Raw genomic sequence first — 20705 nt, forward strand, 5'->3', positions numbered from 1 at the left:
TTCACATCAGTGCCCTTAAATGCATTCAAAACACATTACATATATATAAATATATGTTTTAAATTAAGTTTCTTCTGAAAAAATTGCATCACTTTAGGTGAGTCAGTTAAACACTACCCTGTCCTCAATAAAAAAAACCATTTTCAAATTCTTTCATTTAGAATCAGGTGCTGAAAAAGCTTTCCTGAGGTAGAGGGTGAGCGGACCCTGGTTCTGACTAAGCTACAGTGATCCTCTGAAAATAGAAAAGAACCCCTCTGCACAGTGATCATAAAAACACAGAACTATTTCATATCAGACACCAGAATAATTTTCTTTAGACATCAAAAAGTCAGACAAGCATAATTTTCAGTACATTAAATAGTATTTATTGAGTTTGCAACTTCAGGGGCACAGCGATTATCTCAGTCCCAGCTAATCACACACTGTGGCATGTGGCCCCCATGTTCTTTCATCCATTCAACAAATGAACAATAACATGGAACATCGTAAAGAGGGGGGGTGAAAAAACAACCCTATGCTATTTTGAAAAAAAAAAGGAAGTGAACTGAAGTCTTGTTCTCATTCACAAATACACTTGCCTTCTTGATTAAGCATACTATGTTTTTATGGAAGAACAGATTCATCCTCCCAATGTTTGGGAGAAGGTATGGGATGGCTGATCTGAAATAAAATAAAACTGTAGGAAACAGAGCTTTTCCATATGACCACAGTTACAGCTAGATGGTTAATACAGATGTCAGACTGCAAGAGGGAAGTACACTTTCTTCTTAGCAAGTCTTTATGTCTGGACTGATTCTGTGGGGGCATATGGTTAAAAAACCACCAAGGGCCTGCCTGTAAAATCTTACAGGGGGGGTTGTTTTCATTTTCACCATGTGACCCTTTTGGATAATTAAAAAAGTCATCACATAATGTACACAGAGCTTCATATTTACAGAATAAATGGCAAAAGAGGGAATTACATACAGTGACATTTATGCCCAGGCATTAACAAATGAGATCCCTTGTGTAGACTCAGGGATTATTCACAGCTCCTTTAAGAAAGTCCTTTTATTTTGCAAATGCAAATAGACATACAGCAGGATGTCTCACTGTAAGAAATAGGTGCTTGCTCTCCCTTACACCATGGTCATGACCTTCAGAGAGGCAGGTTGGAACCTCCTTATCTTCTTCTTTAGTGCCTTTGAAGCTTTGATACGACAGATTTTGGGCACTGGAGGAAGAGGCTTGGAAGAGGTCTGGACAGTCACGGATTGTCTGACTGAACCTTCAGGCCAAATCAGCTCACTTTCATCCCCCTCATCATAGTCAAGAGCAAGGCTGCTACTGTTACTGCTGCCATCCCAGTCGCCTTCACTGGACTCGCTGTCCCCGAACCGGTTGGCTGTGAAATCGCTGACCTCCCCTTCGCTGGTCTCTGCGATGGTGGAGTGAAAGAGGGAGGCGCACTCTGCAGAGTACTCGGAGTGGTCTGACTCGCTCTTGGCACAATCTCCGTGCTGCTGCCCCTTGGAGCGAGCCCTCGTGCTGACGTTGTGCAGGACACTGGCTCTCCTCACTGGCTGCCTTGGCGCTCCCAGGCCAAAGCTGTGAGACAGGCCGGCTGGCTGGGCCTTGGCAGAGATCTCCACTGTGGACTGCCACTTGCGCTGCTTCTTCCTGCTGGCTGTGTCTGCACAAGCTGCGTCCAGGGAATACAGTGCATTGGCAGAGGCTCTGTAGAGCTCTGGCCTGGACGGCACAGTGGGGAGCCTGACCTGCACTGGAAACAGACTGGACTCTGAGCACGATCTGCCAGCCATGTCACCAGAATACGAAGGTCTCCGCATCAGGCTCTTCATTCCTTGTGGTCTTTGGAGCTGATTCCACTCAACAGGCAGCTTGGCGGCCCCATGAGACCCTCTCACCTTCTCCATGCAGAAGGCTTGCTTCCCAGGCCGAATGACCTTTTCACTGTTCCTCCTCTTTATCTTCACTGCCTTTGTTTTGGAGTTGGCAAACTTTACCCGAACTTGATGGGATTCTGCAGGGACAAACTGAGCGTGGACAAACTCAGCTCGTGCCACTCGTTCGTGACCCCCAGTGTAAGCCAATTTGGCATTGCCACACCTTTTGACGGGCAGTTTTTTGGGTGGGACAGCTTTAGCATTCCAGGTGTCTGGGCTAGAGTCCTCTTCACACAGCTGTGAGTAGGACAAACTGCGCTCCATGCTGCTCTCTGTTTCTTCTGCCAGTGGAGAGCCCCTTGCTGCTGACTTGGCAGGATAACAACTATTCACAGCTGATGGCTCTATGTCAGGCTGAGTGGATGACTGCTCTTCATTCATACAGCTCATGGTCTCCTGCTGCTTGGCACATTCCTCTCTGGCACCTCTCTTGACAGCTTCCCTTCAGCTTTGTTACTCTCCAGAGAACTCGTCTGTTTTTCCAGCTGGCTACTGCTGCTGTTAATTTTCACTCCACCGGTGCTGGCGGTTATAATGAGTCTCTGGTGCACTGCAGCTGGCTGGCTCTTTGGTGAAACCCACTCACTGGTCTCAGCCCGACTGCTCCCTTTGCATCTCGTCAGCTGCAGTAATTTATTGATGTAACCCCCCGGCTTGACCTCAGTGGTTGGCCTAGTCTTAATCAAGCTGGGACTTGTTGTACTAGGCATAGGTTTGCTGGGAGGAGCTTGAAAGTCTGATTTTGGGGATGTTCCCACCAGGGAGAAAAGGGGACTTTGTAAAGCCACTGCATGGAGGGGGCTTGGGTAAGGATACACATCAATGCCATTCTTGGAGACCAAGTCATTCTGGAATTTGGGGTCCATACTGAACAAGTGCATGTCTCCATCATGGCACAGAGGCAACACGGATTTGGGATCCATTTCTTTCTGATATCTCATGTCCGCTGGAATGAGTCTTTCCAAGTCACCTATATGGTGGATGAAAATAAACAACCTAATTAAATCACAGACAATTACATTCAACCCAGTTCATGCCAGAAGTGTTATATCAGAGAGATGTGGTAGCTTTTACTAAAATCAGTAGCATGGATAAAGAAAGTAATTTCAGTCTTCCAAGGCCAATGAATTACTTTAAAGCTTTTATCACCTAAGCACAACAGAATTTAAAATGCCTTTTGATGCCAATAATAAAACTCTTACCTTTGCAGGAAATTTAAACTGTGCTACTTGGATGAAAGTAAATCTGTGCATATACAAAAAAGTCCTAAATTGTCATAGACCAGCAGGAACCCAACTAGACAAAACCAAGGGATTATTTTTAGTTCTTATCAGAGAAGTAATAGAAGAATGAACTGAAGAATCGTGGGAAGTGCAGTCCCTGAAGATGACATTTATAGACACCAACTCCGATCTCTTCTATTTTGGAGTGTTGTCAAGGGTGCTGTAATTTACTCTTCTTGACTGCAGCACCCTCCTCCCAGCAGCATCTCCTGTGCACAGAGAGGAGCGGCTGTGTTCTTGTGTGAAGAAAGGTTGTTCCATCCAGACATGCCATTCAACAGAGCACTGTGGTGCTGCGTTACCTCTGAGATCAAGAATTCTGGAACCAGTTAGCTTGGATTTTTCTGTGCTACAATGCAGACTTTAGTGCCAACAAATCCTCAGCTAACCAATGTCATGGGTGCTTCATGCTATCACGAAACTCAACCATCCCATTTAATCACATCATTCACAAACTATGTGAACAGTCACATGATGACCATCTATGTCCTGTCACAGCAAGCTTTTAAGACCGCAAAATTCTGGGGTGGTCTGCAGTGTCCTACCCATGCACAGACCTGCCATAACAAAGGTTAGGATGACAACCTAACAACCTAATTTCATAATGAAAATTCTTTAGGAAATTGTTGGCAGTGTGTAATGCTGCGCTCTTTTGCAAACAAACCAGGAAGGAGTCAAAAGCACCTTGTGCTTGCAATGTCCCAGCAAGCTTTCTGCTTGCCAATGAAAGAAAAGGCAATTGGTCTGTACTTGCCATTTCTTCCAAGGAGAGGAGAAGAGAAATTTCTTCCCCTCTCCAAATGATAATTTTCTGAAATAAAATCTTGCTTCGCTTCCTGCAATGTGGTTAACTTTATAAGAATTCTTTCTTCAAAGCTATACCCACTACTACCCCATTACTTTTGTTTTTCACTGTGAAGGAAGTAAGAGGCTTTAGCCATGAAGAACAGCTGAAGGTCTGCAGTCTCTCTCCCACACCCTTGCTATACCTTTTTGTGCTAGTCTATATAAAAAAAAAGCAAACATAAAGCTCCTGGAGTCTCAGCAACATGTTTCAAGGCAGGAAAGCTTCTGAGAGAGCAAAATGTCTGCAATCTGAACATGGAAGCCATGGGTCATTAAGCTCAGCTTCATCCCCAGCCTTTGACAAGCCTTGAGGAGACTGCTTTTATGCTGTAATTATTGTCATCCCTTCAGGTGTGCCTACACACCTAAGTATAGAATAGGTGGTCTTTGTTTCTGTTCCAAGCCAGAGATGAGTTAAGCTCAGGTCAAGCAGCTGTGGGAATGATTCCAGAGTGGCACAGAACTTTAAATGATGCTCCCCATAGCTTCCCTGTTTGTATAATGGAACTGCTACACATCTTGCTGGATCACTGTAACACCACGTTGCTTTGAGGCTATGGAAGAAGCTGTGATAAGAAGTGATACCAGGTCACTTTACAGAAGGTAAACAAGAGATCTAGAATATTAACAGACTTGTCCATTTTGTTGAAGGTATGATGCAAATTCATGGCTGATCAATTTTTAGGTTCATGACTGCTCCCTAGATAGTCAATTAACTTTTGGCATTTTTTGTCCCTAACTGTACATCATAAATTATGAAAAAGAGTCATTGTGTGACTCAACATTAATTTGTGTAAATAGGGAATTTAGAGTTTACCTGAAATCTTTTACACATCCCTGCACTTTCACACAAGGTATTTCAAATACTGAAACTTTAAAAAAATATCTTAATAGTCTTTACAAGTTTATCTCAGAGAGTAGAGTATTTTTCCATTTCTAAATGCATAGGTCCTTGTACTTGTTACTGTCTCATCCACATATTTTTTATTGATTAATTCTATTATTTGTTACTGTTTAAAAGTATCTGGAGTATGGAGACATGGGGAAGTGGGACAGTAAATGGTTTGTCTCTGTGATTTTGATCCACTCTCACTTTGTGTATTGAAAATGAGAACTATATATTGATTACACGTGGCTAAACAAGGTCCTAAGAGCAATAACCAGGAATCTGCCCTTCTCTTGAATGAAGTACCCAGTTCTGCTATCAATTACCTGTGGAAACTGGCCTTGGTCTGGACCTGGCAGGAGTCCCAGAAACATCTCTGCTGGCTGCAATCCGACATCCATTGCTGCCATAGGCTCCCTGCTGCTGGAAGCTGGTGGTGTGCACAGTAGTTTCATCTGCAGACTTGGGTCGGTAATCAAACACACTGAGCCTTGCTTTAGGGTGTTGAGAGCTGGGTAAGAGACTGGTGTGGGAGGAGGAGATAGACTCACTGTATACAGAGGTGCAAGAATTGGAGAGTGAGCAAGAACCACCATCACTCAGGTCATAGAATCCTGCAGAGTAAAAATAAATAGGATATTTCATATTTACAGCAACTAAACATGCTCTGTAGAAAAAAAGTGCAGAAATAAAATAAACCTTCATTTGCTATGTGCCACAAGCCCAAATTTATTATCATTTATTAAGGTAGCATCAGCAGAGGTATACTCTAATTCAACTAACCTTTACTGGGCTTCTGCCTATTTACTTAGGCCCTGAGCCAGCTTGGCACACACATGCCTGCTTAGTTCTGAGGGTGGGATGGGATGAAGTGCTGCACCATCATGCCCAGTTCTTCACTGGGGAATCTCTTTGGGGATTATGATGCAACTGGTGTAAGACAGGGACCTCTGACACTGTTGTAACTTGTACTAGGTGCACACAAGCATGGATTAGGAGAGTGGATTGGACAGAGCAAAACTAGCCTGTAATCAGAGCTGCCAAGTCTAAGATAGCTGGAATGTCTAAGGGCAGAGAATGGAGACTACCTTCTCTCTCCAGCTATTGAGATAATTTCCAGTAATTGTGGAAGCATTAAAAAAGGCTTTGTATAAATTCAAGGTATGAAATTTTATTATTCCTCTCTATAACAGAGAAGGAATATTTTCTTTTGAAGTGTGCCTAAGTGAACAACTCCTGAACTTAAACACGCAACAGAAACTTGCACTTTTTACATGCCTTTTAAGTAACAGGCTACAAATCTGTATGTTGTATTAAAAAAAAAAAATCTCCTTGTCTCACTGAAGATTTGAGGCTTTGCAAAAATTCTGTTTAAAAGAAGTACTTTCATTGTGTCTGACTAGATAACAGAAACCGGTTTTGACAGACATCCTAGCTATAAAAGTCTGAAGTACAGCTCTCTCTGTGAATCAGACCAGAAACTTGATACCCAGTATCTTTCTGTGTATGAGAGCTTTACTCTGTAGGGGCAGTTTTTCTCAGTGTCTTTTAATAGTGCTGTTTTGCTTCTACATAAATTTGTTTGACAGGAGCACTGCAATAGTGATTTTCAAAGCCCTAGTGAGGTTCAGAATCCTCCCTGGATACAAGCAGAGTGTTGATATTGGTCTCCACTTCTTTTAAGTAGTCTAGCCATTTTACCAATGGTCATTCTACACTGCACAAGGTAATTAATAAGTAAATCTGTCTCCTTCTCCTTCCATGTGTGGCTACAAGGTTCATTAAAAAAAATTAAATAATCCAGAAAGAACACTGCTTGAGTGAGTGAGCCCTTTCTAACTAGATCAATTTTGCAGGGAAATTCCTAGCAGCTCTGTGAGCCCACTCTGTCAGGTGACTATTATTCACCTCAGCTACGGGGCACCATTTCTGACCAAATAACACAGAGAGTTTTGCTTAGCAGTTGACACTGTTCAATTCTCCTAGCACCATACTCCTGGGAATAAACAGCCAAGTGCACATTACCTGAGCTGGGCCGGCTGTCACTATCCAAGTATTCACTGGAGGTCTTACTGACGTCCAATTTCAGCTCACTTATTCGCTGGTCTAGCTGATGCAGGTGGTTTTTCAAGCCGACATCCTGTCTCCTCAAACGAGACTAAATCAAGGCAAGAAGGAGGAAATGAAGAATAATCACATTTAAAATCTCAGCAGCAATGCATGAATTCAGGCCATCTGTGCCATCAAGATTCTACTCTCATGAAAGTGTTTTTCTTAGCTAGGGACTGTTGCAGTTGGCTCTCTGTAATGAGACTGACATAATGGACAAGGACAAAATATTTTGTTTCTTAGTATATATTGTCTTCTGCCCAGCCAAACATGTTCTTAAAACTCACTCTGAAGGTACTTATTTTAACTTTTGGCTTTTTTGTTATACCCATGGCAGGAACTGTACCTCTAAATACGACAGAAGTCTTTTAACATATCCTTACTGCATTGCATGTTGCCATACGCTGCCTCTGAGCAGAAGAGGATGTAAATGTTATGGATTGTCTGCATAAACTCTTAAGATCTGCCAGATGAAAGGAAACCACTGTGGCTGAGGCATCTTATTGCCCTACCAAGTAAAGGCAGCATGCCCACCCCAGTAAAACCCTTGGCTTTGATGACACATCTTTATAGTTGAAAGGATACAATGCAAGAATTGTGACATCTATTTTACTGCAGGTTTTCCTTGCTTGTCTTGTGGCCACATATCTCCACCCATTTCCTGGAAGGAGAAGGTGGCATTTGAACATGGTGGGGAAATTACTGTATTTAAAATAAATGATGAATAATCCTTCAGAAGCCAGTAACTAGATGTGTTGCCTACTGCAATCAGTGACCAGGCTGATCTGAGGTAACAGCTCCTGCAGCTGCTCCCCCAGTGTTTATGCCGTCAGCTTGGCAAGGCAGATGGCCAGGCGTGAGGTACCAGCCAAAGAACCACAGCTGGTTTCTGTCACAAACTTCTCACGTGGCACCTGGCAAATTATCTAAAGCCTTGTCACTACTTAGGCAGCTTCTAACTATATCACACCTACAGTACTTTATAGAAAGATGGTCTCTTGAAGTTGGTTGTAAAGTTGTGCTCAAAGCTCTCAAGGGGATGGGTTTCAACTCAGAAATGGTAAGAAAAACATTATTAAGATTCTTCTTTATGTGTACATTTAATATTTAAAAACACAAGTGGAAGTTCTAGCAGCATTTCCAACCTCAAATATATACAAATAAAAAAATCTAGGTCCCTTGAACAAATTAAAGTATCTTAAAATTAAATGACATGCAGAAAATCAAGATTGGTATGCACATGTTTTTACCCCCTTCCTTTTGTATGAATTATTCAGCTTTTAACATTTGCATAGGTTTCTCCATAGCTATAAATACTAAAAGAAAAAAAAAGCTAAGATCCTAAGGTAATCAGTAAATTATTAGAACTTGTAAGAAAAAAAATATAGATGCCCTGAGTTTCACAAGAGAATTCTTGAGGCTGGTGAAGCTGTTGAGAAGAAAAAAAATATCTATTTTTAGCACGCTTTTAAAGAGGACCGGAGGAACATATAAGACACAAGAAATAAAGCCCCTTTTTGTTAGAGTCACACATCTAGAAAGGTTTAAACTCAAGAGGCTCATTACTGCTTCTTAAGGAAATCCACAGTGATTTTCCCTGATTTCCCTCTTCCTGTTTCCTATAAACAAAAAAGAAGGGAAGAAATGGATAAAAAAGGAGATTTTCTATTCCATCTGAATGATGGATGTATGACCTCCTCAGTACTTCTTTATTTTGTGGTAAAAAAGCAAAACCATGCCATGCCTTCTTCAATCCCACCTACTCAGGAAATCACAAAGTTTTGTTTCCATGACTGGAATTAATTGCTTAATGATTAATGTTTTGCCAGCCAATCCCTCAGTCTGTGGTTTCTGATTAATGACAGAGAGGCCACAAGGCTCTCAGGTATTCAAACATTATTTATTATACCTCCAGGTTCTGTCTGCGCTTTCACAGCATTTTAACCAACACACATGATTTACATCATCGTTTTTAACCCTTTTATGGTGCCTCACACCATTGGGTTTTCATGTTTCCAGCCACTGACCCAGCTTTGATCTTTCAGTTAACTACTTCTGCCCTCTAAGAGGAGAGGCATTCCTCAAACCGTTTGGGTAAGAATGACTTTTCCGGTGTGTTTGTTTCAAGCTGTTATTGCTCCAATACCCACACTGGGCAGCACTCAAAACAGAAATCCCTAAATACACTCTCCCACCATTCACAAGATGGATTTTACATGTGACAAAGCCCTGCAGGTAAAACCGTCTGTTTGCTTTGGGCAATGCAGCTGTGAAGACTTCTGGGCACTGCACAGTGTGGGACCAAACTTTCCCAATTAACATGTACTATCAATGGACTACAGTTTTGGGGAGGCAAATCTGGAGTATCATCATACCACCCATTTTTCAGAAGGAAGAACACTCTCTGAAAAGCAAGTTCCTTTACACCAGCACAAGCAGGCACCACAAATCGAGGCACCAAAACCCACTGGCCATACTTGACTGTTCTTCTCAACTACTAATCTCTTTGGTCAAAGGGGAGCTGTTGACACTTCTTGGTTATAGATTAGCACCCTATAATTCTATTAATCTGACTTTATTCTGGAATGGACAAAACATAGCATTCTTTTCTAGTTTTGCCCACACGTGGGTCTTTTTGTAACTGATGGTGCAAAGCAGCCAGTTTCAGAGGGAAATTACTATCATCTGTCCCAGACACTTGTGATAGAGCAAGGTAAATTCCTTCCAGAAGGACTTTTTTTCACTCAGCTGTCAAATTTATTTTAATTTTTTTTAATAACAAAAGTCCCTGGTTTAAAAGATGTTTTCTTCTATTTACAATTACCTAAAGGGGAAAAAAATCTGTGTGAAATGCAGGGTACCAACTGTTTGCTTTTATCTATTCAGTATAATGTGTCCCTTCTCACATTTTTATAACATCATAAACCACCTGAAAGCTTGCAAAACAATATAATCAGATTCAAATAAAATAAAATAAGGTTTATAAATATGTCCTCTGAGGAAAGAGCCGAGAACATACTGGATGTTGCAGCCTTCGATATCCACCTACACTGACAGCAACCATAGATTTCTTTCTTTACATTAGCCTGAATTTGCATCTCTTTCCTCTTTGTCACCATGATGTTTGGCTACGAGAAGTTTAGCACCTTCAGGATCTCTGATAGTGGGTGGCATCACTTAACTTAGCTCCTCTTCTGCTACAGAATTGACCCTGCCTGTGCTGTAGTAATTTGCAATTGCCAGAAAAGACCTTGGCCACCAAAAAGAGCCACTGGTTAGGGCAAAAAAGGGCATGACTGTTAGGGGTAGCAGGCTGCCTAGAGCAGAGTCCTAGAAGGCCAGATGATCAATGTCTCTGGTAAATGTTGTTGGGGAAGAGATAAATGTTGTTGGGGAAGAGACTGAGATTCTGGAATGGCATCCACGTGTGGTGTCTATGGCATTTGATGGCACTGCTCTATTATTCCCAGTAGTCAGACTCAAGTCCTTAAGGTTTCTGCCTCTGCTCTCCTGTTTCTCACCCTACCATTATAGAAGAAGCCTGGCTTGACTTTTTATCTGCCTTGTTTCCATTGCTAAGACGCCTTGAGCCACATTCAGCTGACACAGCTTTCTCATTCTATGTTGTGAGGACCAAACTTTTTACGAATTAAACTGTGACCACGCTAAAGCTCAGGGCTACAGTCCTCCTTGAAATCTGGAGCAAGGTGCACTGCAAGGAAAAGTTACATTTACACTGGTAATGAGTTTCTCAGTCTGAAAGCTTATAGAGCAGCAATCACGTACTGTACTCTCCATGGGCCAACAACAACAGTTGTTGCTGCTGCTGAAGATGTATCACTCCTTGAGTAATGCTGTGCTTTGCATTTTCTGTTGTTTTCAGTTTTAACTTCATTTCCTGCAATCATGAACAGAACTTCCATGGGTTTTAAGTGCAATACACTGCTCATGAGTCACTGGGAAAGTTTTTAGCCTGTGATCACTGAGATCCTAGATCTGTAAACTACTTCTAAAATGACTGTGAAAAGCTTGTTTTCAACTGGATTTACTTTGCTATTAAGGAAATTTGAGGTATGTACCTCTACTCAGATACATATCTGCAATTTGCAAGGGGAAAAAACCAATAAAGCTACCAGGAGGCCTGAACAGCACAGTTTGAAAAGCCTCCAGCAGCCATGGGTCAATCAGAAGAGCTCTGTATTACTACTTCAAGCACAATTGTATTTGTGCTGAAGAACCTGTACCTGGATTTATGTACCTCTGAGTCATTCTGAATCTTTAGGAACACCTCCCTCCCAGGCATCCCAAGAGACACGTTTCCTATAATTGCACTGGCACCTACTGGTGAAATCCGTCCCTCTCTGGAGGTGTGCAGAGTTATTCTTGAGTCCACTCAACCACACTTCTAAAGGGCAGCAATTAAAGGGCAGCCTCTTTTTCCTTCCATTTTAATAGCTAGTTTCTCCCACGTTCTTGGAAAACCTTGTAAGGTGAAAGTAAAATCCTGACAAATTCATCTTCTATTTTAATATTTTATTTGAAAAATATTACGACAAATGAGTAATTACAGCACGACACCTGACACGAAAAGAAGTACAGTCCCTATGATCAGAGCTCATTGTGTGATTCTGTTACCCCACTGGCCTCAAACAGGCAATAAATGCCTTAAATTCTTTTGCTCAATTAAAAAAAAAAAGTAGAACCATTACTTAAGACTATCAATGATGGGTAATCAAGCGGCTGGCTGTCCACTTGTCTTGTATTTTCTTAAATTAATCAAGATATGTCTGTCGCTGTGTTTTCACACAGTGGTGGTTAGGTTTCCCTGAAGGTTAAAGCCCATTTTATCCTGAGATGCTGCCTGAGAAAGCTGCCTACGGGGAGTGAATAACCCTTCTGTTTTCACACCTGATGGATAACTGATGGCCAAGACTTGCACCAGTACAGCGAGGGAAAGGATTCTGAATTAAGTCTGAGTTTACTGAAGTGTGTAATTGCCTATACTAGAGATTAAAGCCCTTTACCCTTTGATTATTGTCTCAGCTATGAAACTCGGTTCAGCCACTTATCAGAACTGTTTTTTAGTTTCAAAAAAACCCCTGTGCAAGTGGCCGGCGCAGCACTTCAAATACAAGGTCTGGCGTTCAGTTATTCTTTCCTTTTGATCACGCAATCCGTGGAAAGAACAAAGTACTCCCGTCCCACGAAGCGTTTCCTGGCAGATGGGCTCCCACTGGCGCACAGCCGCGCGGGCACACAGCGGTGCGCGCTCCCAGGTGGAGGCGCAGAGCTGGGCGCGCACACACCCACCCAAACCCCCGAGCGCTTATGCAGGTGTATCCCAGCCCGCGTGTCTCTGATCACCTATGCAAACGGCTGCTGCCACTGAGAGCTGAGCGCTGTATTACTGAAGTTAATCATCGCCTACTCCTCGGCTCCGATGAATGAGCGGTGCCGGGTTAACAACTTCTCCCCAGCGCTCCCGCTGGCACGGCGCCCGCCGCCGGCACTGCCCGCTCCGGGCCGCCCGGGCGAGCCCCGCCTGAGCCGCGGCAGCGCCCGCCCGCTACAGCGGCTGTGGCGGGGGCTCGCCCCGACCGCCCCGGCCCGGCCGCTCGCCCCTGCCCGCGGAGGACCCGCGGCCGGCGGGGAGGGAGCAGCACAGGGGCCGCGGCTGCAGCGCCCCGCCCGTCCTCGGTGCCGGCACGGCGGCGGCGGCTCCCGAAGGGGAGCCGGGTGTCTGACAGCCCAGGGGCGCTTCCGTCCGCCGCGCTCGGCACCGCGGCTGGGCTCACGGAGCCGGGCAGCGGGGCGTCCCGTGCACTGCGGTCCCTTACCAGCTGCTCCTTCAGGGCGGAGAGGGTGACCTCCAGACGGTGCTCCGTGCTGTGGGCGGACAGGGGCTGCTGTTCTCCGCCCGCCGCCGGCCGCTGCGGCATGGCCAGGGCGGCCCGCACCAGCTCCCGCTGCTTCTCCCGAAGCACCTGGAGCTCCTGGAGGCCGGCGAGGGCCGCCTGCAGCCTCTCGCCCACCCGGCCGCGATCCCAGCCGCCCGGCCGCGGGGCGCCCAGCAGCATCGTCAGCGCTGGGCCGCGACACCGGCCATGGCAGGGAGACGGCGGGGACGATGCGGGGCTGCTCCCGCCCCGGGCCGTGCCTGCGCTGAGGGCCCCTCGCCCCCCTCCGCCGCTGGCACCGGAGAGAGTGAAGCGGAGCCGTAGCGACTCCTGCGGTTTTGGAGGAGAGGTGGGGACGGGGGAGGGAGAGAGGGAGGGCGGGAGCGAAGGAAAGCGGCTGCGGCTCCAGGCAGCGCCGGGGCCACCTCCCGGGTGGATACGCGGGGCGAGGAGCCAGTACCCAGCGCTCCCTCCGCCCCGCGCGGGGGCGGCTCCTGCCTGCCCCATCCCTGTCCCTGCCTCTGCCCGGGGGGCTGCCCTCGCCTCGTCCTCCGCCCCAGCAGCGAAAAGGGATGGGGTGCCCGCCCTCTCCCGGCAGAGACAGGGACCGGCGAACCGGCACGAAGCGCCGGGGTGAGAGCGCCCGTTCGGCCGGGAGCGGTCTCCGGAGATGCTGCGGAGACCGGAGCCGAGCCGGTCGTCCCAATGCTGCCGCGTGTAAATTAAAGTGATGCTAGGATATGGTGCGAAGAGAGTTCGCGGGTATAAAAAGAGTTCCCTCGCAAGAGCGTGGCGCTTGTGACTCTCTCTCTTCTCCTCCTGTCTGGTGGTGCCTCCTGCCAAGCACAGGCACAGCACTGGCACTCATCTTGCTCTCCAGAAACCGACCCAACTGGGATCTCACTGCGCAAGTTCGCTGTCTTGTACTGAATTGCTGATTCTCACTTAGGAAGCAGGGCAGAGTTCTGTCTTGTGAGGTTAAGATGTAGTTCATTCCCCTCTAAAGTCATTTGAAGGGCTCAGGACGTGGTTTGAATTAGACATGAAAACAGAGTTGGCCATGGAAATTCAAGAATGTAGTGATGTTGCTACCAAGAAATACTAAGAAATGCCAGCATTTAAAGCTCCCAAGACAGACAGCTGCAGCTTCTTCAGAGGTAGCTGCTTAGCAAGCAGCAAAGACAGAATGCATAATCTGTAGTAATGCAGTAGCGGACAAGAAGCCTTGATAGCAAGAGTCTGATGAACACAGTAGAGACTATGCTACAGGAGACATAATTTTTCTGCTGCCTACACAGAAATGGGAAGTATCTACAAATCCCAAGATCACTGTGTGCCACACTCTTGATTGATGTAATGTCAGGGAAGGTGTATTATTCTCCACGAAGCAGAGATCACATGCAAAGCCCATCTGTCCATGGTTATTTTCCTTTCAATCTGTGGCATATCTTTAAAAGCTAGCGCCTCTAGTTTGAATACTGCTTGTCTTTGTGCTGGGATAGGAGTTGGGTGAGCGGGAACCAGTCGCTCTGTCATCTGTTCATCATGTAGTCTCTTCTCAACACCGTGTGTGGGTGGCTGTGTCCACCACTGAGACTGCAGCCAGTTTATCTTTTCCTGTACCAGTCTACAGCTTTAGGAGTGTTAGAAGTACTAGAGCAATGTCAAATCCACCTCCTGCTGGGAGCAGAGCGGCAAATTATTCATGTGCTTGTTCACAGTCTTGTGCAACTCGTTTGATAGTCTCAGTAAGACCCAAGCCTTGCTTTCATTGTGTCACTTTTAAGTTTTCCTGAAACTTGAAGATTTGAGAAGAGTGTTTACCTTGCAAAGTTGAACTTGTCAGAAGGGGTCCCAAGAGGCCCTACTCTGACAAATTCTGTAGGAATATTCACGCATGCCTCCAGCTGCAGATGGAACAAGAATGATTGGTGGTTATACAGTGCTTAGTTAAAGTGTGTATGTGGTATGACTTGTATCACATCATCTTAGTAATGTTTGTTATTGTTATTGTTGTTTTGGTTTGGTTTTTTTTTCTCTGTAATGAATGCTTTTGCTTTTTTTCCTTACCCATTCTTCTCATAGGGCTCACCTGTGCAGAACAATGTGCCATGATGACTGAACTATTCATCTACAAGGTGGAATGAAAAACTGAGTTAAATGCTGAGATGCTCTTGAAGGTGCTGATGAAAGACAGCATCAAATTCTGCCACATCTCAGATGGAGGGGGGCAAAGAATCAAACAACCATCACTGTGCAGCATGTGGCAAGAATTTTACAAAATGCCATTGCAGGTATGAGGAGTGAAGCATTTTTGTAAATCACTTGGCTTGGCACTTGTTAAAACAGACATACAGTGCAGTTCCTTATTTTATTCAAACCATGTTCTAACATGACCAAAACCGAGTCACCAACATAACTACCATTTAGTATATACTTGCTAGGAGAATTAGATATCATAAGGTCATACATTTTTCTTTTTTTTTCTTCATTCCCTTCCAAGGAACTGTTATCCCTTGCTCTTTGTTCTTCCTCTTCTTTCATCTTTTCATCTTTTCATACGTGAAATCCCAAATGGGCTATATCACAGCAGTATCTTTATTCTAATCAGCTTCCTTATTATTCCCTCTGTTATACTGATTACTTTCTTCCACAGAACCCTTATGATTTCACTTAATCTTTTCAGAATACTCAACAAATACCTTGTGTTATCTGATTTCTGGGGGAAAGCATAAAAGGTGTGAATCGCCCCCAGGTTTAAAACCATGTGATTATGTGGGGGAAGGGTAGTGGCAAAAGTGAAAGTTTCATAGCAGGGACTTAGTAAATTTCTGCTATTCTTAAATACTTGCAGAGAAGAATGCTCAATATTGATACTCTAAAGTTTCCCTAGACTTTAAGAATTACTTGAAAAAAGTTACCAGTCTATATGTAACACCTTGTTTTGCTGCCTAACTTTAGCACACTGAATCCAAATGCTTATATATTGCTTGCACTTTTCAGGAACCAAAAGATTTGACTTTTCATTTACATTATTTTAATTCCAATAATTTCAGAAACATTGCTCTTGATTGATGTAAGACTTGGAATAAAATTTCTGTTTCCCACCTACAGATCCTGAGTTAAAGAAATTTAATGAAAAAAACTGTAGTGAAGGAATGATATGGTTACAAAATCAGACACCAAAACAAATAAAGCAATTTGTCTACATAAGCTAATTTAAGTTCTGATTCGTATGATATTATTACAGAGTGTTGTTCCATGGGTCTATTCCTCAATAAGTGTATAGAATGAAAGATACTGCTCAATGTTCTCTGTCCTCATGCTCCAACCTATGCCTTATTTACTGCTGGTCATTTAAGCTGTGCTTTGCAAATAGAATTTTTTTGTGTTTTAAAACTATACTTAGCATTCTGGCTATTAAGTGCCTTACAGTATGAATGAATGAATGAATGAGTTGTGTCTTTACAACATCCCAAAAGGTATAAAGCTGCTCTTGTTTAAGAAGGGAAGACCTGAGGCACTGAGTTTCATTACAGAAATGCTCATTCATTTTGGGTGCCTACTGGAGATGCCTTTGGCCTTCTTTTTCAGCATACTTAGTGTTATACAGTTAACATATATCCATCTTATTGTTCCAAACAGAGTTCCCTTTAACTTCTTTTCCAGTTCTGAGCACTCAGCACTTTGGTAAATTGAATACTGGGCATTCTAATTTGAATCTCTAGAAAAATGAGAAATACAATTAGTGCACCTCATATGGAGACAGCTTGGGTGTGCCTGCACCTGTGGTAAAAACATGCCCTCAGAGCCTCATAAACTACCAGAAAGGAGGCAGGTGTTATTTACCCTCTTTGGCAGATGGAGATGTACAAAGAGGTTAACCCTTGTACACAGGATCAAACAGGAAATCTATGGTAGGAATTGAAATTGAAGCCAGATAATTCATGTGACCACAGATATTACTTTACTCCCTGCTTTGTGGATGCATATTAGCCAGTTTGTTTGGGACTAATGTTAGGGAAAGGACAATATTTATTGACCTCCAGATGTGTTTGAAAGAAAAGCAGTTGAATGTTTGCTTTGGATGAAGTCCAAAGTATACAAAATACTTTGGTGTACCACACAACTTCAAGAGCTAAATTGCAGATTGCTTCCCACATTTGCTTATGTTTTGCTGTGAAAAATAATTCAGAGGATGTTTTCAGTTGCATTTCCTTATGTAGGGATATAAAGTCTCCCTGCCTAGGCTCCATTCCCTGTATTTCAGTTGTATTTTTAGACTGTATTGACATTGTCATGTGTGACAGTAGGTGAGGATGAATCTATTTGTTTAGGACTGTTCCTTGACATGACAGAAACTTGGGGCATCCACCAGCATCCTAACTTTACTAGCCGGCCTCTCTGTCCTCTTGTTGTCCTGTTGTTCTACCCTACCAGACTTTTGCCACTGATCCTGCAAGGGATCTCACCCCCCTGTTTAAGGGGGTCTCTGAGCTGTTGATATCTGGTGGATATTTAGAAGGTTAGTTGGAGGATGCAGAACAATCACATGTGGATTGAGCCAAGTCTAACACAAGCCATTATCTTACTCAAGATAAGGCAAAGTGCATTTTTTGTACCTGTCACTCTTTTTCCTTGTATGCCCAAGACATGTACTGAGCATATCCTTTTATGTAAAAAGACTGAGGCACTGCTTAGCAGTACAGGCTTCTGTTAAAATGTGGGTTGAAGCCTTCTGCCAGTTTTTGGAAATGTTAAATTCAATCATTAAGAATATAATTCAATCATTAAGAATACCCTGAAAGTGTAGTAAACCATTAGGTTGCATGCACACAGTAGAGTTGGTTCTGTGCCTGAGAATATATCATAGTGTGTGTGTCCCTCTGTGAGGTGACTCTAAGTAAATTGCCATCATTCAGGCGTTTTGTCTAATTAGCAGAACAGCTGCCTTTGAAAACATTCTTCTTAAGGTCTGATGTCTTGAGGATTATTTAATTAGAAAGAAGCAAATCACTGGTGTAAATGGCTCTTTGTTGAATTCAGAGGATTTGTTTTGAATTGAAAAAAATGAGTTTTTGAACTATAGCTTACATGGTAGTGGAGAGGGAAAAGGAAGTAAGAGCGTAGCTCTCATGGATACAGCTTCTATGACAAAGCCCGATTTGAGTTGATGGAAATCTTTAGAAGGGGGAATCTTCTAAAAACATGAGTAAAATCCTGTCTTCAGCTACAAGGGATTAAGAGATGCCCATCTGTTTTTGTACTTATTTCTGTTTATTTTTCATGGGGTTGCAGATTGATTCTCTTGTGACGCTCCCAGCAAAGTGGTGGGGGTTGCAGGGAAGGGAGGAGGGAGGAGGCGTTGCTAAGGACTGTCACAAGCTTAGCATGAAAGTGCTTATTCTTGTCTCTCTCCAGTTTATGCCCTCCAGCTGAAATCTTTGTAGCTAAAAGTCCTTTATTTTGGACCACTTAAAAATTTGTGCTTATCCATAAATTGGTGGATAGATAGGCAAACTGGGGAAGCACATGAGCAAGTGTGGAACAGATGAGGTCCTCAAAAAGCACAGAATATGCAGGAGAATGGAAGGAATCAGGCAGGCAGAAAGAGCCGCACACAGTAGTCAGAATAAGTCTGGGGACAGAAGTCTAAGGGTTAAGCCAGAAAACAGGGTCAAGGATATCAGTTATTTAGAAAGAAAGGGGGATGTGGAAGCCTAATAGAAAATGGGGAGAAAAAAAAGTCATACAGTTTGGTGTTATTGTAAAGTCTTGACATCCCAATTAGCAGGGAAGAAGGTGAAGCACTAGGAAATAATTTGAATTGCAAAAGAAAGTTTACAACAGATCATAGCTAGAGGTGTCTGGGGGGCACATGGGCTGGGTGTGATTGACCTGGGACCAGTGCTCAGAGAGTCATTGCACCTCCATGTGTTCAGGGACACAAAGTTGGTATAAGACTCTTTTGGAAATAAATGAAACTGTTAATTTTGGTGTCTCTAAGAATGAGACACCAAATTTGAATGGTGGGTGCTTCTGCCATGTGATGGAAGAGTTCTAAAGGGAGGAGCTAGACCAGAAGGCTGTCCCACAGAGGAACTATCAGTAACTTGCTGCCAAGACCTTCCTGATCACTTCAAAACCCCTTCTCAGTTCTGAGGGAAGGAGCCAGGCTGGCTGCTTGGGCTGGGGTGCAGGCAAAGAGGAAATGGAGGCATGACCTTTCTGATGGCCCTGGTAGCCTTGGCTTGCTTTGTCCAACCCTCCTCTGAGGTGCCTTGTAGCCTCGCACTGGATTGTGCTCACTTGGTGTTGATTTCCCTTTTTCACCTCAGCTCCTGCTAAGAGCAGTTTGCAGGTGAATGTTTGCCACAAATCAGGCACACAAAGCCAGGACACAGTCTGCCTGGTGCTGTTATGTCAGAAGCCAGGGAAAATAATGATTGTTTCTCCACACTGAATAATACCTTTAACACCTATGGGTCTCACTCATTGGCATACTGATGAAAATTCAGAACTGCCTACTAGTCAGTCCTCGTACCAGTACCTTACTCTCTCTCACAGCTGCCCCATTCTCCATGTTTCCTCCTACCAGCTGCAGCTTGCATTTTTTCCCCAGATAACCTCACTTTCTTCCAGTCCTCCTGATTTCATGTTGGCTCTGCAGCAATATTTTTCTGCCGTCATTATAATTCATAATGCTCAGCAAGTTCACATCACGCGGAGATTTAATTATAATCTCGTTTAAAACTCTCCTCTTGACTGTTAATATTAAGTGTGAATTCCATCAGTGTTGCAGTAGAGTTGCAGACCCTCCACCCAGTTTGGTTCTTGGTCTTCATTATTGCTTAACTTTTACTTCATTCTCTTCAACAGCTTTTTAATATAGCTGATCATGTTTGCATATCCAAGCAGGGACTTTTTCTGTTTGTATGCCAGGTTACACCAAGTGATTTGTAATCCTTCATTCCGGGGTCTGCTCTCATTCTTACATATGCAGTTTATTTTTACTTGTGGCCTTTTCTGCTATTATTGGGCATATTTTTGGATTGCACAGCTGACTTCTAAAAATATTTTGAATCACAGTGCTGTTTGGTTGATTTAATCATTTATCATTTTAATTTTCCTCTAATCCAAGAGATCATAATTTTCTTCTTTCATTTGCCTGGCATTAGGAAGAAATTAATCCTTCAAAGCCCTAGTTACACCAGTTAGATAATTGTTGTTTCATTGCTTTTTTTAACACTGTACATTTCACATGAGATTCTTAACCAGCATTTATATGTGGATTTGTCTTTTCATCATTCTTTGTGTGTATAATACTCTCTGATATTTCTGTTTTCAAAATTCCATACTTCTCTGAAAAATAAAGCAAGTCCTGGTGCATGTGAGATCTGAGTCTACTTTGAAAAAGGAGTGTGTTTTCAACAGAAACAGTTACATGCCAGTCTGCAGTTCCAGAGTGTAAAGTATAAATCTTGCCCTACTGCAGAATTCTGCTGATCAACCCTGAGGCCTTATAAAGGAAGGACACTATCTTTTTTCCTGGACACATGTAACTTAAAGTTTAGTTAGTGCTAAAACCCCCAAAGAGTCTTTCTGCAATGAGAACAAAACACAATGCCAGAAAAAAAGAGGAAGAAAAAAGGGTCCTTTCATGGCACTGTAACAAACCTAGTTAAGGATGGCAAAAGTTTTCAGGACATTAGGTTAGAGGGCCCCAAGGCACCTA

General features: G+C 43.5%; 1 protein-coding gene across 1 annotated transcript; it reads right to left on the reverse strand.

Moving 5' to 3' along the window:
• Positions 1-351: 351 nt before the first annotated feature.
• DACT2 (dishevelled binding antagonist of beta catenin 2) lies at positions 352-15083 on the reverse strand. The gene is given in 7 exon segments (XM_030944742.1): positions 352-2365; positions 2368-2919; positions 5291-5578; positions 6990-7122; positions 12911-13703; positions 14795-14877; positions 15063-15083. Coding segments are annotated over 7 exon segments (3114 nt in total). The 3' UTR covers positions 352-1121.
• Positions 15084-20705: the final 5622 nt, after the last annotated feature.

This window comes from Camarhynchus parvulus, chromosome 3 (genome assembly GCF_901933205.1).
Source record: "Camarhynchus parvulus chromosome 3, STF_HiC, whole genome shotgun sequence".
Classification (NCBI taxonomy): Eukaryota; Metazoa; Chordata; class Aves; order Passeriformes; family Thraupidae; genus Camarhynchus; species Camarhynchus parvulus.